Source organism: Oreochromis niloticus, linkage group LG7 (assembly GCF_001858045.2).
Source record: "Oreochromis niloticus isolate F11D_XX linkage group LG7, O_niloticus_UMD_NMBU, whole genome shotgun sequence".
NCBI lineage: Eukaryota > Metazoa > Chordata > Actinopteri > Cichliformes > Cichlidae > Oreochromis > Oreochromis niloticus.
This window is the reverse complement of record NC_031972.2, coordinates 8,839,211-8,855,368: the sequence shown is the minus strand read 5'-3', so window position 1 is coordinate 8,855,368 and position 16,158 is coordinate 8,839,211. Positions and strand designations below refer to the sequence as shown.

Sequence of the window (16,158 nt, the reverse complement as noted above, 5' to 3'; positions counted from 1 at the left end):
ACAGAATATAATTAAACCTTATCAAGAACAAGAAAAAAGTGAATGAATAAGAAGTTTTGGTTAGATTATAGGGGGAAAATAAATGAGACAGGAATTGGTAACAAAAATATTACTCCAACAGTGCCATGGCTATATGACAAAACAACTCCTGATTTTCATTTACTATGCAAGGGAAGAGGGCTAAATAAAAGCCAGGTTTATGATCATTTAAGGGAAAAGTCAAAGGAAAAATCAAACAAAGAGGAACAGAAATGTGTTTTATGGATTCCTGCACATATCTGTGTAGATGGAAATGAACAGGCAGATAAGCTTGCAAACTGCAACAAGAAGTAGTAATGTAGATGTGCAGTAAAGGTGAGGTTAAAGTATAAGTAAGGTGAAGCTAAAGAAAAAGTGGCAGGCACAATGGGATGGAGACGGAAAAGGTAGATGATATTATAGTATACCGAGAGTAGTTGGACAATGTAGAAGAAGCCATAGTAAAAGAAAAGATGTAGTAAGATTTGGTCATACAAGTTTAAATGGCACACTAAAAAAAAAAGATGAATAAGTATGAGACAGGGAATTGGGAATTTTGTGGACAAGAGGAGACATTTGAACATGAATTGCAGAAAAATAGACTTCAATTAAGGGTAAAAGAAATATTACAAAGGAATACAGGTGATGTAGTTTATAGTGCGATATTTGGGTTTTTAAGAGCAACACCCATTTTCTCATAAGTTATATGAGAGCGTGGGTATAAAAGCTGTTCCGAGCCACACTCCAGTCCAGAAGGTGGCGGTAATGCACCTGAAGGCGTTTGCCAACCGCCATAAAAAGATAGAAGAAGAAGAAGAAGGCCCCACAGAAACCAGTTTGAAGGACTACTTATTCTGATGAAAATAAGCTGGTTGGCTAATAATTGATATGAATATGTTTATTACAATTATGAACTCAGATTATGCAATGAATCTGTTAACGTTTAATAGAAATTTAACGTTCTTTTGTTTAGTTATTTTTAACAGGAAGCGGAACCTAACCGGAAGCACGTGTCGGTGACGTCGTCCTTGGAAAACAAAAACAAACCTGTGTGTTGCAATATTTCTGTTTTCAATCGACGTTTGGTCAGCGCCTAAAATCGTTCGTGTCGTCTTTGGTGTGCGCCTTATGGTAAGACTTGCATATGCATATATATTTGAACCCAGAGAAAAACCAACAAATGATCGCTTCTGTCTCCTGCTAATGTGGCTAGCTGCCTCTGCCAGCTTGTGTTGCTCAGCTTAAAGCGTCCAGAAAAAAAAAAAAACGAATACTGTGGCCTGAACATCCGTCCTGTTCTTTTGTCCCATCTTTCTCAGATTGTTCCCACCGAAGCTGCAGTTTACCGGTAATTGCTTGTTTGAGAGCCATGGCCCAGCAGAGAGGAGTAAACAGCCTGCAGTTCAATCAGGACCAAAGTAAGTTCCCTTTGTTCATGAACTGAGTTAGTGCACGTTTTAGATTCCAAACTAAGTTGAGTTACTGAGGAGAAACCTGGCAGATTTACAAACGGAGAGGCTCGAAACATTTTATTCATATTAACGTTAAAGGGGAAAATGCACACCCAAAAGAACAAGATAACATTGGGTAAAATGAAACTAGAGAAAGTGGTGTGAGAACGGTGGCAAGTTCACTGGCTACACAAAGGGAAGGCCTTCAAGGGAAATGGCTTTGTTCTGTAAATACATTCTTTTCAGAGCTTTTCAACATAAAGTTGTGTCTCAGAAATAATCCATGTAAGATTTCTTATGTCTTTTAATTTACAAGTCATTTTCTGAAAATTTGGTAAATTAGGTTAGATGGGTATGATATTAGAATAACACACATAGATGAAACTGAACATGACTGAACACTGCTGTGAAAAACCTGGAACAACTCTGACAATTTACGAGCTAACCACCAGACAGAAACTACATGTATTAAGTTAGTTGTGGTTGTGGTTAAATATATTACATATACAAAAACAGAATTAATAAGAAATACAGAACCAGGCAAATGTGTGATAAAGGAAAATCTATATGTACCTTCAGTTATTCTCCCGATATCCATCCACACGTTCATTAATTAACAGTGATTACTTGTGTTGCCGGTTAAGCGTCTGATTTTCTGACCTGGTCACTGCTTGGTGAGCACAGCTCTCCCCAACACAGCAGCGCTGAGACTTATCTTCTGTCTAAACTGCAAATGTATTGCAATGTGTTGATGAATGTGTAGATCAGAGGGAAGGTGTGGGTTAAGTAGTTTGGAGACAAAGTTAGATAGGCATGTTTTGGACATGTGCAGATGGGAGATAGAGGATTAAACTGGACAAAAGAAGGTGAAGATCAAGCTGCCAGGCAGAAAGAGGAAGACCTAAGAAAGGAATTATGGATGTAGTGAAAGAAGACATGCAGAGGTTTGGTGTGACAGACGAGGGGGGATGCTGGGACAGGGTGAGATGTAGGCAAATCATCTGCTCTGGTGATGTGTTTACAGTTGCTCAAGACGATAGTAACAGCAACAGACTGAACTAAATTAAGTAATAAAATAGATTACAAGATAAGATAAGATAAGATAACCTTTATTAGTCCCACACGTGGGAAATTTGTTACAAAATATAAGTTACAAAATATAAGAAATAACTTTAATATATACAAATAGCTCAATTATAAATATCCAGAATATTACATAGAACTAAAGAGGCAACACAATGAAAAAGCACCTGATGTCCCCAGCACCTGGTTCAGTTTGGAGGATTATTACTGAGTTATAAACGGCTCCAGACAGCTAACATGTTGGATTCACTAAAGCTAAATAAGAATGATTCATAGGTTTAAATCTTCTCTGTCCTCTTATCATCACCAGGCTGTTTCTGCTGCGCTATGGAGACGGGGGTCAGGATTTACAACGTGGAGCCTCTAATGGAGAAGGGCCACCTGGGTGAGTCCCCTGACCCGGCTTTCTAACAGTGTTTGCACCTTTTGGACAACATGTAGAGCAGTGCCTGAGAGAGAGCTCATTCATTATTTCTAGACATGTTACCAATATTTTTCAAGACATTTTGGTAATTATTTTCAAATGTTTCATGAATATTTCAGACATTTTATGTGTTTATAGATGTTAATACTTTTCAGACTTTTATTAGTGTATTTAAATGTTTTTTGTGGTACCTCAAGTGGCTGAAATGCTGAGAAAACTATGACTTATAACGAGAATACAAGGAAAACATTGTTCTCGTGCACCTTCCCCTAAAAAGGACTTGAATATGTGTTTGTGTCCTTGGCAGACCATGAGCAGGTTGGCAGTGTAGCCCTGTGCTCCATGCTGCATCGCTCTAACCTGCTGGCCATAATTGGAGGTGGAGTCAATCCTAAATTCTCAGAAATATCTGGTGAGTTGGTTTAAAGTAGGATTGTGCATTGTACAGCTTTGATCGGCCTCTGTGAGGTCATTATTAGGAGAGATGTTTGCTATGCCCAAAATATGTGAGCACACCTTAAACAAATGATGCAAAATACAGAGTTTTTAAGGAAACAATGTCTATGTCTCAGTGTTGATCTGGGACGATGCTCGGGAGTCACGGGATCCTAAGGACAAACTGGTGCTGGAATTCACCTTCACCAAGCCTGTTCTGGCTGTCCGCATGAGACACGACAAGTGAGTTTTACATCACCTCACGCATACTCTGTTTATTGTCACTGAACTGTCAAAATGATAGTTGCCTTTGCTCCCTCTAGGATCATCATTGTGCTGAAGAACAGGATCTATGTGTACAGTTTTCCAGACAACCCTGTCAAGCTTTTTGAGTTTGACACCAGAGATAACCCCAAAGGTATCATACTACTTGTGTAGAGCTGTTTTTCCATTGCAACATCCTGCTTAGCATTTTGAATACAGTGAATTCTTTCTTTCAGGTCTTTGTGATTTGTGTCCCAGTTTGGAGAAACAGCTTCTGGTCTTCCCAGGTCACAAATGTGGCAGCCTGCAGCTGGTTGTAAGTCACAAACAAACAGGACGTTTTATTTCTCCTGAAGAAAATGTCTGCGTCGTAAAAGTCGTAGTCTAATATGTTGCTTTTTATTCAGGACCTGTCCAACACCAAACCTGGAACATCATCTGCCCCTTTTACTATCAACGCCCATCAGAGCGAGATTGCCTGTGTGGCCCTCAACCAGCCCGGCAGCGTGGCAGCTTCAGCCTCTCGTAAAGGAACCCTCATCCGCCTGTTCGACACAACGACCAGGGACAAACTGGTGGAGCTGCGCAGAGGAACAGACCCTGCCACTCTTTACTGGTAAACACTCCAGTAGTAAATGGGTAGTGCACCGAATAGGGCCAGTTATGAAAATATCTGTCTACACATTTCATTCAAAAAAAGATCACCACTGCACAGCTTCAGTTGATATTAACCATAGCTTTGTAACATCAACAGGGGTTGCTGAATCTGGCCCATTATTTGTTAATGTGCACATTATGTTCTCTGGTAATTTCTTTCATTAATTAAATAAATTACAGTAGTCTAAACTAATATATATCTTACATCTTAAAAACTAGGATTTTTTTTGGCAATAAAACAATACATTAATTTTCTGTTCCTCCATCAAGATCAGAGAAATAAAAGACAAAGAAAAAGGCCTTCTTATCCCATATTTATTCTGCATGATGAATAAACCGATTTTAGGACAAGTCATGAAATATGAGATGAGGAGTAGCCAAGCTACAGAATGGCCTGTTTGGCAGTTGTAAAATGATACTTGTGGTTTTTCATTCTTTCCAGCATCAACTTCAGCCATGACTCATCTTTCTTGTGCGCATCCAGTGACAAAGGCACAGTTCACATCTTTGCACTCAAAGACACCAAACTCAACCGTCGCTCTGCGTAAGACCACTTTCTGCTAATTCAGTCCTTTTAACACACACACACCATCGTGATCCTCACGCCTCTGCTCCTCTTCATCCCACAGGCTGGCACGTGTTGGGAAGGTGGGTCCTGTGATTGGTCAGTATGTGGACAGCCAATGGTCATTGGCCAGCTTTACTGTGCCTGCTGAGTGTGCCTGTATCTGTGCTTTTGGAAAGAATACTTCCAAGAACGTCAACTCAGTCATTGGTGAGGGAAACGTCAAAATATAAATGTTTTCTTTTGTCATATAAACAACACGGCAACATGACTGCATTGGTTGTTACAGTGACATAACCATAACTTTACACCTAGCATGTTATGGTTGGCTCGTTCACTGCTAAACAAAGAAGGAAGAGCCGGGACTTCCATCGTGGGGACATGGTAGCATAGCACCAGAGCCCCCGCTATTGGGGCTCAACAATAAAAAAGGAGATGGGTGGCAAAATAATGCTGATTAAGTCGGTCACAGTGTAACAAACTTTATAGCTTGAATATTTGATAGATTACTGAATTACTAAAACAATCTGTAGCTGCAGCCCTGGATCATATATGTGTCGGCCTTTGCAGTAACAAAAAGTAATCCAGAAAAAAAAATTCCCATAATGACCATTCTGCGCTGTATGCGCCATGCACGCATGTTTTACACATAGTATGAGTTCACTTGTATTTACATATGGCATCTGATATTTTAACAAGAACAAGAATATGTGTCATTGTGCCATTTTATTGTCTCCACATACCGTAGAGCCACAGTGCTACAGTCTTTGTGCCTTTAAAAAAGAAAATTGTCATTGTAGTTCTGTTTTGTCTCCTGCAGCCATATGTGTGGACGGGACCTTCCATAAGTATGTGTTCACCCCTGATGGAAACTGCAATCGAGAGGCCTTCGATGTGTATCTGGACATATGTGATGATGATGACTTTTAAGGCCACACAGAGAAACCAGTTATAGATGAACATGAGAATTATGAATGGAAACAGACTACTTTTAATGAATTATCTCCTGCTGTGAATCTGAGGAGCACGGACTTCATGCAAAGAGTCTGTTATATGAAGTTTTATGTAATCAGTTTTACTTACAGTGTATAGCAGTGTGAATATAAAGTTTTCTATTGGGCTGTTAATCATCACTCTGAAAAGTTTATGTTATATGGTAAAAACAGAAATGTATGTTATGTATGTTGTATTTCTTAGAAACTAATATTGAATTAAAAATGACACTGAAATTTTAATTCACTTTTGCTAAGAAAGCAGAACATGAAGCCCTGTTATTTGCCTGTTACATTAGTGAATGTATGGTGCACATTTCATGGCATAAAAAGGAAGCACTCCCATAGAGATGTTATTTTGTCATGCTGCTGTAGCAGAGCACAAACCTCCTCCAGAGCAGCTCACTCTCTGGGGAGTATTTCCCTTTAAAGAAATAGTATTTTGCATGTATTTATTTTATGTTTATTTTGTTCTTTTTAAACTTGCGTTAAGAAGTTGGTAGTGTAGTAAAAATCAGATAAGGGTAGCATGACAGAGGTTTACTCTGATTGCACAAACATCATGTTAATGGATAAAAGGCATTGAGCTTATTATATGGAGGAGCTGGCAGATGATTGCTCCATTCCGTAGTCAGTATCCGTAGACAGGCCTATGCAGAACAGCAGTGGGGACAGAGCTACAGTGCTATGGGCTTGAAGTTTGCCTCTAGTATTGTACGTCATATCTCCATTGAGTTCTCGATGAACGCTCTTAGGGTCCTATTGATCTTGTACAACTCTAGGCATTCTGGGATCCAGGTGTGGGGCACTGAATCACAGGTCTTCTTGTTGTCAGTAGCTGGTGTTTCGCTCCTCTGGTGTTGCTGCCTATTCTCTTCTGTTCCCCACTCATGTATTTAGCCATGTGCTTGTTCATCTTAGCCACTATGATTCCTGACAGGAGTTTCCATGTGGTACTCAGGCAGGCTATTGGCTTGTAGTTGGATGGGACCTTCAGTTAGCAATTCTGGGTGTTTCTCGTCGATTAGCAGCTGGTTCATTTGTGCTGCCATATGCTTGTGGAATCAGCTTCTTCAGTCAGTATGCGTGAAGCATGTCGGGACCTGCTGCTGTCCAACTCTTCATACTGGAGACCTTTTATTGGATATCTGCCACTGTGATGGTTACTGGACCCTGTTCAGGGAGGTTACTGTGGTCTGCTCTTAGGTCCACAAGCTGCTCCTAAGTAAGTGACTATTGCAAGTCTGTTTTTAGCTGCAAATGTGGGTAAAATGCTCAAACTTCCATGGTGACAATGGCACGCTACAGAGCCTTGTATTAAATGAAGCATCGAAGCAAAGAATTTGTGTTGAATTTTTTTATAATCAAGTTATTCGAATTACTTGCTGAATCGTTGCAGCCCTACTTTCAGTAATCATAAACTCTTTATTTACATGTACATAAATGATTTCAAATGTAAATGTGTGAAAAAATGAGTGCCAAAAAGTTCTAATTTTTACAAATTCTATCAATTTGATGGTCTAAGCCTCAGACTGGTTTACATAATGATAGCTGGACAGATTTTTAATTCATTGTTTGGATGAGAAGTCTTCATCGGAACACGTATACATTCAGTGAGAGTATCTTTCTAGCTGTCCAAAATGGTAACTTTACGATTGCCGGCAAAACAAAATTAAAAGGCATCTAGAAGCTGTAGCCAAATAAATCAAGACTGAACTTACTGACTTACTAATATTTAAAACCAACCTCAGTTTTAAATATTTGTATAATCATACATTTTTATTTTTGAAAAGAATCATTATGGTTATACCTCCATCAGATACATTCTGTGAATCTATTTCAATCACAGCTGTAGAAATTATTCAACTGAACACTGAGCCAGTGTCTTGATCTTCCCCTCAGTTCCACTTCAACAACCACCTTTTACTGTGTTCAGTCGAAGGTGCCAATTACTTTAGCTCACTTAATCAAACTTCAGTCCAGTCTGTAGCACCTCAGTTCCAAGGATCAAAAACAGAGTCTATAATCACTTGTTATACATCATACGGCAACAGGTGGACCGAACATCTCCATGGTCTCCATAACAAGGGATAGATGATCGAGAAACGAGCTCACAGACACTCTGAGGATTCGTGATTCATCAGCGCTCCACCTCCTGAAACACAGCAAAAGACGTTTAGTACAAAAAGGCCACAGATGTTAGGGCTCGGTTTGATACAGCCTGCGAAGGAGCCAAGGAAGATAATCTCACACAGAGAGCGTACTGCCAGACACTGTAATCAGTTTGCTTATGCCGCCTTTCCGGGGCTCTTTGTCCGGGGAGAGCGACCGCAGAGCGATGGTGGCGTCACGAGATGATGGAAAGGGAACGTCCAGAGAGCTGCACAAGGGTCAAGGAAGACTGGAGGACATGACTGAGGCAGGGGAGAAAAATAAAAGAGGCTGGATTTTTCATCTCTGACTCTGTCTGTTCTCTCATTTTGCCCTACTTTCAATGGAAAATGCTATTTGCTGCATTAAAAAGGCTTCATCCTTACTATAATCTGTTACTGACACACTGCGCCACCATAAGGAATATATTTATACTTTAAAAATAAAAGCTTGAAAAACACATCCATTTATTACAAGCGACCTATTTCTTAACATTTTTTTCACCCCTTTTCTTTATTCCCACTGACTCTTCTGGTGCAAATATCTCTTAAACAACAGGAAGGTGCAGGTTCACTATAACCAAAACTCCAGACTCAAACATCATGTTACAACATCCACAGTAGCTATACATTGCAAATAAAGTTAAGTTAATAAAGTTTCTTCAGAGGATAATTTAAAAATGTACTGGTCAATGAGCGTGAAATGAACTGGTACGATTGGTCAGAATTAGCCTGAGAAAATGTAATAAATGTTACCTTTTTATAAAGAAGGAAAACAGACTTTAAACTCTATGCCAGCTTCTAGCTTCGCTTGACAGTGTATCGAACAAACCTGATGACACAAACTCCTGTTAAGCTTAAAAGTCAACCTAACACACCCAAACAGACTGAGCCCCAAAACAGCTGAAGCTGTGTGCGGTTACTAAAATAAACACAAGTCTTTCCCCATTGTGTTTTAATTTATAAATACATCTACTGTGTTAAAGTGAAACAGCCTCAAGAATGTTATAGGGGTACTTTTGCTGAAGGAAATTGTTCTTTACATTCACAGCTTGTTGACTTTACCAAGCCTCGATATTTTCTTTCCTTGTTTGTGCGGGGATTTTTCAAAACATGTGATGATCACAATTATGTTTTTGTTTTGAATTGTGCATGGCTTGTCTGCATCATTGTTTTACAGAATAGCATTATCAAGATGTTCCCATAGCCAAATAGGCCAGCAGGTATCACTGTGGACATGGGTTTCAGATTATTTCGAAACCTCGATACAATTACCGGAACAAATACTTCGAATGTTTTGTTGTTTCAAGCAGCCTCACTTTGCCCTTCGCTAGTAGAAAATATCACTAAAGCTTTTATAGACCTCAGTGTTAAATATTGACAATAACAGTAAAGGATACAACTCCAGTTTGCCTGTTCCTCCGTTAGCTTCTCCAGCTGCCGCCATCGCGACTGTTGTGTTGAAACGGACCGGAAAAGGAAACGCTTTCCATGTATGAGCGATACAGCGAAGAAGGACTGCTGTCCCCAGCGGCAGTATGCAGTATTACAACAGTGAATACTGCACAACAATAAAAATAAATATTTTTAGTGAACTGAAAATAAACTAAAAATTAACTAAACTAGGTGAGAATAACATTTAAATTCACTAATATAAACGAAAAATAGATTTCTGGAACAACAACAATAATAATAATAACAGTATACTAACTCAAAATGGATTAAATCCAATAGAAGCGAAACCAGAAAGATAACAGAAATTTAAAATGAAAAATACATTTTTAAGAAATTATGGAAAAAATACACGTCACATGTCACAAACATGTCAAAAAAGTAGCCTGGGTGTGACTTTTTTGACACTTTCATTTATTTATTTCGAAAAGGAGAAACTTTTCAAAAGAAATGTGAAGTGTAACTTTTATGGCAGGGCAGCCACTAATTCCAAATTTATAATAAATCAAAGTCTTCCAACCTGCACCCAACCTGAAACACCTCCTGGCACTTGGGCAGCTACTTTGAGGTATTGAGATTGGGGATTGGGTAAGTGACCTTTAATTTCACGTTTCATCACTACATAAAACTGTATGGATAGAACCACCAGTCAAATCTATTTGGAATACCTCTAGGTGGTTTCTTTTATGTGTTTAAAAGCAACTAAAAAAACTAATAACTGCTTTGTTCATATCTTCCTGAAACCATCAAGGTTTACCATCATGATGGTATTAAGTTCAGTTCAGTTTTATTTATATAGCTCCACATCACAACAACAGTTGCCTCAACGGTCTTCATAAGGCAAAGATTCTACAATAATGCAGAGAAAACCCCAACAACAAACAAGTACGTAGTGACAGTAGGAAGGAAAACCTGCTTTTTAAGAGGAAGAAACCTTCTGCAGAGCCAGACTCAGGGAGGGGCAGCTATGTGCTATGGGTGAGGAGAGGAAAACAGGACAAAAGACATCCTGAGGAAGAAAGCAGGGGTGAATCTAGGTTCAAAGTTTTTGATTCATAATGTGATGTGTACAGTACCTTACAATTAGTATTAATATACTACTTTCAAATGCAGGCAGTTCTTTTCACATTTGCAAACCTTATTTCAGTAAAATGTTACCTTCAAAAGCAACTTAAATAGTTAGATGACCTATTGCAGTGTATAAGAATAATTCATAATCACAAGAACAATTCATAATGAATAATCACAGATTTCAATATATTACACCAGTTTTATGGTGGACACTTTTAGTTATCAATTCTAAGGAAAGTTGACCATGTTGGCCAGAATTTTTTAAAGTAAAGAACAACTTGTGAGGAGAAAGGAGAAACATGTGCAGATTTTTCAGTCTCTTGACCACATGGAGGGAGTTGATCAAATCATTAAGCCCTTAAAGTAGCATTATTCAGTAAAGAAATTGGAAAATCACACTGCCACTCCATACACCTTGACAAGACGCAAACTGGTAAGAGAGCTGCTTTTACATTAAAGTTTTTTAATTCATACAAATCCTCCTTTTATGTGATGGACCGAGTTAAAAAGCAAGAGTCACGGGTAGAGCAGGGCGATATGACCAAAAATATTTATCACGATATACATTTGAAAATTTGCGATAACGATATAACTGACGATATAATTGACACAAGACAAAATACTTTACAACTCAACAACTTTATTAGTGCAAAAAGCCATCAATGTATTTTCACTTAAAGAAGCAGCTGATTTTTATGTGCATTAAAGTTATATAAAAATGTAACAGTGCAAATTCCTCACTGACAGTTTAACCAAAAGGCATTTCCAGTGGAAACTGGCCGACATATCCTCAGCATAACCATGTATAATATCCACAAAACTTAAAAAGAGGTTATACACACACAATACGGTAATATTATGTTGAAGCACAGTACGTATCACTCCGCGAGGCTCCTGACTGCGGTAGCCGTAATGCTCCGACAATTCATCAAGCCTTGCGGCTTCGTAGCTTAGCAAAGTCGTACTAAAACTTTTGACAGATTTTCAAGCCGTGTACATAAAATCGTTTCGAGGTCAGTAAACACAACCAGAGTTCATACATAAGGCACACGGGATTATAAGGGGCACTGTCGATTTTCAGAAAAATCCAAGGATTGATTTTAAGTGCGCCGTATTTTCCAAACAACACGGTAATAATGACGGCCCGCTAGCATGCGCTACCAAAAATAGTGCTTTGGTGTGTATCTGACAGACGAAAGCTAAACCAGTTCCACACCACTGAAGTTGCAGCATTTTTACAAACCAGTTCTGGTTCATCTGTTTCATTTAACGATCCGCTTTCGCTCTTCTCATTCTGCGTCGCCGCCATGTGCGTATGTAAACAAAGGCACTGCGCATGCGCGTTTTACCCATATTCTATCGCGATATTTCATTTTCCTATCGTTGCCCAAAATTACACCGGTATTACCGTGAACGGTATGATATAGCCCAGCCCTAGTCACGGGTTTATTGGAAGAAGAGGGTTTTCCTTTATTTAACCCCTTCTTATTTAAAAGAAGCCAAAGAAACAAAACTGAACTCAGGCAGAAAAATGTGAACTTGACAAACCAACTGACTGCCCAAACAAACATAACTTATGTGATCAGAAATGAAATGAATGAATCAGCAAATGTGGTCATAGCAGCATTCCGAAATTGTGGGTTGACTTAACAAGATGATAAGTATCTTCGTGTGATCGCCTGATTGCTGATGTTAGGGTAAATAAAGCCAGAGAGTGGAAGTATATGTAATGTTGAGCTTTTTAGTACATGGCCATGTCTGAATCGTGCTTTGAATATAGCTTATCTGGTTTAGAGAATTTTGCTCAGAATAACAAGCTGACTTCACAGTCTTTCACTTGATTTTGATGCCATGTTTTCCAGCAATACTGCTTAGTCGGCAAGGTTCTACTGAAAACCTGATGTACAGTCATATTTCTAACAAGCTGATTTCCTCATACTAGCCCCTTAGAAGCTGAATTCGTATCTTTTCCAAGAACAGCAATCAAACATTCCAGTAATATCAATCCTAGGTACACACATGCCTGAAAGTTTGTTCAGACTGAAAATTAGTCAGTTCAACCTTAAAGAAACCAGAAAGTTTGGCTAGCTTGTTCTAGGTGTAGAAGAAAAGAAGAAAGAACAGAAATAACCTGAGTTCTTAGTAAATTATGGGATTGCTAGTCACCAGAGTTTCAAACAGAGCAAAGCTGACTACTGTAAATGGCCTGTATTTGTATAGCGCTTTACTAGTCCCTAAGGACCCCAAAGCGCTTTACACATCCAGTCATCCACCCATTCACACACGCATTCACACACTGGTGATGGCAAGCTACATTGTAGCCACAGCCACCCTGGGGCGAACTGACAGAGCCGAGGCTGCCGGACACTGGCACCACGGGCCCTATGACCACCACCAGTAGGCAATGGGTGAAGTGTCTTGCCCAAGGACACAACGACCTAGACTGTCCAAGCTGGGGCTCGAACCTGCAACCTTCCGATTACAAGGCGACCTCCCAACTCTTGAGCTACAATACTGTGTTTCAAGGTCAACGAGATCAGCCCCTTGTTCGCCAGTGGTGCTAGTTTCAGTCTCTTCACATCAGCCCACCAGCCCAACCACTTCAAATGGACCTTATTGTCTAAAGAGACACATTAGCGAAACATAGCTTTTCATAATGTTCACAAGCTTTTGTTTTGTTTTGTTTTGTTTTGTTTGCAATGGCAAAAACCTTGCATGTTTACTCAAGCTTTCATGTAATTCATGTAATTGGTTTCTATTCATGTACCTCTTAGGTTGCTTTTACAAAGGTCTGGAGAGATCCTGCTGGAAAAGATAAGTACATTACGGTGATAAATAGATGGAGATGTTCAGTAATAATACGCTCCCACATCTTTATAACACCAGCAATATGAACTGTTGATACAAAGCAGGATAGGTCAAGATTTTCATGTTCTTTATGCCTAGGAAAAATTTCTTTCTTTTCTTCCAATCAATTTTGGTGAGCTTGGGTGAATTGTACTTGTACTTGAAGAGAACTACAAGCAAAATATGATAAATTAGTGACAAAGCCTAAGCAGAACTATTTAGAATGAAGCAGACCTAACACAATTAGGGAGAAAAGGCAGGAAAAGCTTTGGCATGGCACATAAAATTGTTACAAAAGGAGAGGAGAAGTGAATGAAATGAAGTTATGAAGTAAATGAAATCAGAATCGCAGATGAAAACGTTACAGATCCTTAAAGAATAAATGAAATCTTTAAATCTTATTACACTCAACCAGGGGTGGCAAAGTACAGACATTCTGTACTTAAATAGAAGTACAAATACTAGTGTTAAAAAATACTCCAGTAAAGGATGAAGTACTGATTTTGTTACTCAAGCAAAAGTAAAAAAGTACTGGATGTAAAAGGTACTCAAAGTAAGAAAGTAAAAAGTAGCTCTTTGGAGGACTTTTCTACGAGCTATTATTGTGCAAAGCTAACTGAACCTTATATTTTGTTATTATTACTTTAATATAACAAAAGCACACTACCAGTCAAAAGTTTGGACACACCTTCTCATTTAATGTTTTTTCTTTATTTTTACTACTTTCTGCATTGTAGTTACAAACTGAAGACATCAAATATATGAAGCAAGATATCTGGAATTATGTAGCAAAGAAACAATTGATAAATAACTCTAAATATATTTTATATTTTAGAGTCCTCAAAGTAGCCACACTTTGCTTTGTTGACAGCGCTGCAAACCCTTGGCCTTCTCTCAATGAGCTTCATGATGTAGTCACCTGAAATGGTTTTCACTTCACAGCTGTCAGGGTTCATTTGTGGAATTTTTTTCCTTCTTAATGGGGTTGGGACCATCAGTTGTGTTGTGCAGAAGTCAGGTAAGTACACAGCTGACAGCCCTATTTGACAACTGTTAAAATTCCTATTATTGCAAGAACCAATCAGCTAAGTAAAGGGAAACAACAGTCCATCATTACTTTAAGAACTGAAGGTCAGTCAGCAAAATTGCTAAAACTTTGAATGTGTCCCCAAGTGCAGTTGCAAAAACCCATCAAGCGCTACAACAAAACTGTCTCACATGAGGACCGCCCCAGGAAAGGAAGGCCAAGAGTCACCGCTGCTGCTGAGAATAAGTTAATCCGCGTCACTAGCCTCAGAAATGGCAAGTTGACAGCACCTCAGATTAGAGCCCAGATACAGGGAGTGCAAAATTATTAGGCAAGTTGTATTTTTGAGGAATAATTTTATTATTGAACAACAACCATGTTCTCAGTGAACCCAAAAAACTCATTAATATCAAAGCTGAATGTTTTTGGAAGTAGTTTTTAGTTTTAGCTATTTTAGGGGGATATCTGTGCGTGCAGGTGACTATTACTGTGCATAATTATTAGGCAACTTAACAAAAAACAAATATATACCCATTTCAATTATTTATTTCTACCAGTGAAACCAATATAACATCTCCACATTCACAAATATACATTTCTGACATTCAAAAACAAAACAAAAACAAATCAGCGACCAATATAGCCACCTTTCTTTGCAAGGACACTCAAAAGCCTGCCATCCATGGATTCTGTCAGTGTTTTGATCTGTTCACCATCAACATTGCGTGCAGTAGCAACCACAGCCTCCCAGACACTGTTCAGAGAGGTGTACTGTTTTCCCTCCTTGTAAATCTCACATTTGATGATGGACCACAGGTTCTCAATGGGGTTCAGATCAGGTGAACAAGGAGGCCATGTCATTAGTTTTTCTTCTTTTATACCCTTTCTTGCCAGCCACGCTGTGGAGTACTTGGACGCGTGTGATGGAGCATTGTCCTGCATGAAAATCATGTTTTTCTTGAAGGATGCAGACTTCTTCCTGTACCACTGCTTGAAGAAGGTGTCTTCCAGAAACTGGCAGTAGGACTGGGAGTTGAGCTTGACTCCATCCTCAACCCGAAAAGGCCCCACAAGCTCATCTTTGATGATACCAGCCCAAACCAGTACTCCACCTCCACCTTGCTGGCGTCTGAGTCGGACTGGAGCTCTCTGCCCTTTACCAATCCAGCCACGGGCCCATCCATCTGGCCCATCAAGACTCACTCTCATTTCATCAGTCCATAAAACCTTAGAAAAATCAGTCTTGAGATATTTCTTGGCCCAGTCTTGACGTTTCAGCTTGTGTGTCTTGTTCAGTGGTGGTCGTCTTTCAGCCTTTCTTACCTTGGCCATGTCGCTGAGTATTGCACACCTTGTGCTTTTGGGCACTCCAGTGATGTTGCAGCTCTGAAATATGGCCAAACTGGTGGCAAGTGGCATCTTGGCAGCTGCACACTTGACTTTTCTCAGTTCATGGGCAGTTATTTTGCGCCTTGGTTTTTCCACACGCTTCTTGCGACCCTGTTGACTATTTTGAATGAAACGCTTGATTGTTCGATGATCACGCTTCAGAAGCTTTGCAATTTTAAGACTGCTGCATCCCTCTGCAAGATATCTCACTATTTTTGACTTTTCTGAGCCTGTCAAGTCCTTCTTTTGACCCATTTTGCCAAAGGAAAGGAAGTTGCCTAATAATTATGCACACCTGATATAGGGTGTTGATGTCATTAGACCACACCCCTT

At 39.3% G+C, this 16,158-nt stretch overlaps 2 protein-coding genes across 2 annotated transcripts; one reads left to right on the top strand and one right to left on the bottom strand.

Moving 5' to 3' along the window:
* The first annotated feature begins 991 nt into the window (after positions 1 to 991).
* wdr45 (WD repeat domain 45) lies at positions 992 to 6,674 on the top strand. The gene is made up of 11 exons (XM_025909242.1): positions 992 to 1,149; positions 1,338 to 1,436; positions 2,863 to 2,937; positions 3,284 to 3,388; positions 3,549 to 3,654; positions 3,735 to 3,829; positions 3,912 to 3,991; positions 4,083 to 4,291; positions 4,775 to 4,876; positions 4,962 to 5,107; positions 5,718 to 6,674. The coding sequence occupies exons 2-11, from the start codon at positions 1,388 to 1,390 to the stop codon at positions 5,825 to 5,827; spliced, it is 1,077 nt and encodes a 358-aa protein (XP_025765027.1). The 5' UTR covers positions 992 to 1,149; positions 1,338 to 1,387; the 3' UTR covers positions 5,828 to 6,674.
* A 557-nt stretch (positions 6,675 to 7,231) lies between these two features.
* Positions 7,232 to 9,557, bottom strand: lage3 (L antigen family member 3). The gene is made up of 3 exons (XM_003439469.5): positions 9,440 to 9,557; positions 8,141 to 8,269; positions 7,232 to 8,044 (listed from the first exon to the last, which is right to left on the bottom strand). Exons 1-3 carry the CDS (start codon positions 9,484 to 9,486, stop codon positions 7,930 to 7,932), a joined length of 291 nt encoding a protein of 96 aa, XP_003439517.1. The 5' UTR covers positions 9,487 to 9,557; the 3' UTR covers positions 7,232 to 7,929.
* Between the last annotated feature and the right edge of the window lie 6,601 nt (positions 9,558 to 16,158).

Bases quoted from the DNA above. Each gene is read 5' to 3' on its own strand.
- wdr45 (XM_025909242.1), top strand. From the start codon at position 1,388: ATGGCCCAGCAGAGAGGAGTAAACAGCCTGCAGTTCAATCAGGACCAA. The intron at 3,389-3,548 runs GTGAGTTGGTTT...TCTATGTCTCAG, and splicing joins TAAATTCTCAGAAATATCTG to TGTTGATCTGGGACGATGCT. The intron at 3,655-3,734 runs GTGAGTTTTACA...TGCTCCCTCTAG, and splicing joins GTCCGCATGAGACACGACAA to GATCATCATTGTGCTGAAGA.
- lage3 (XM_003439469.5), bottom strand. From the start codon at position 9,486: ATGGCGGCAGCTGGAGAAGCTAACGGAGGAACAGGCAAACTGGAGTT. The intron at 8,270-9,439 runs GTATCCTTTACT...ACCCTTGTGCAG, and splicing joins GGAACAGGCAAACTGGAGTT to CTCTCTGGACGTTCCCTTTC. The intron at 8,045-8,140 runs GTGAGATTATCT...GCTGTGTTTCAG, and splicing joins TCTGGCAGTACGCTCTCTGT to GAGGTGGAGCGCTGATGAAT.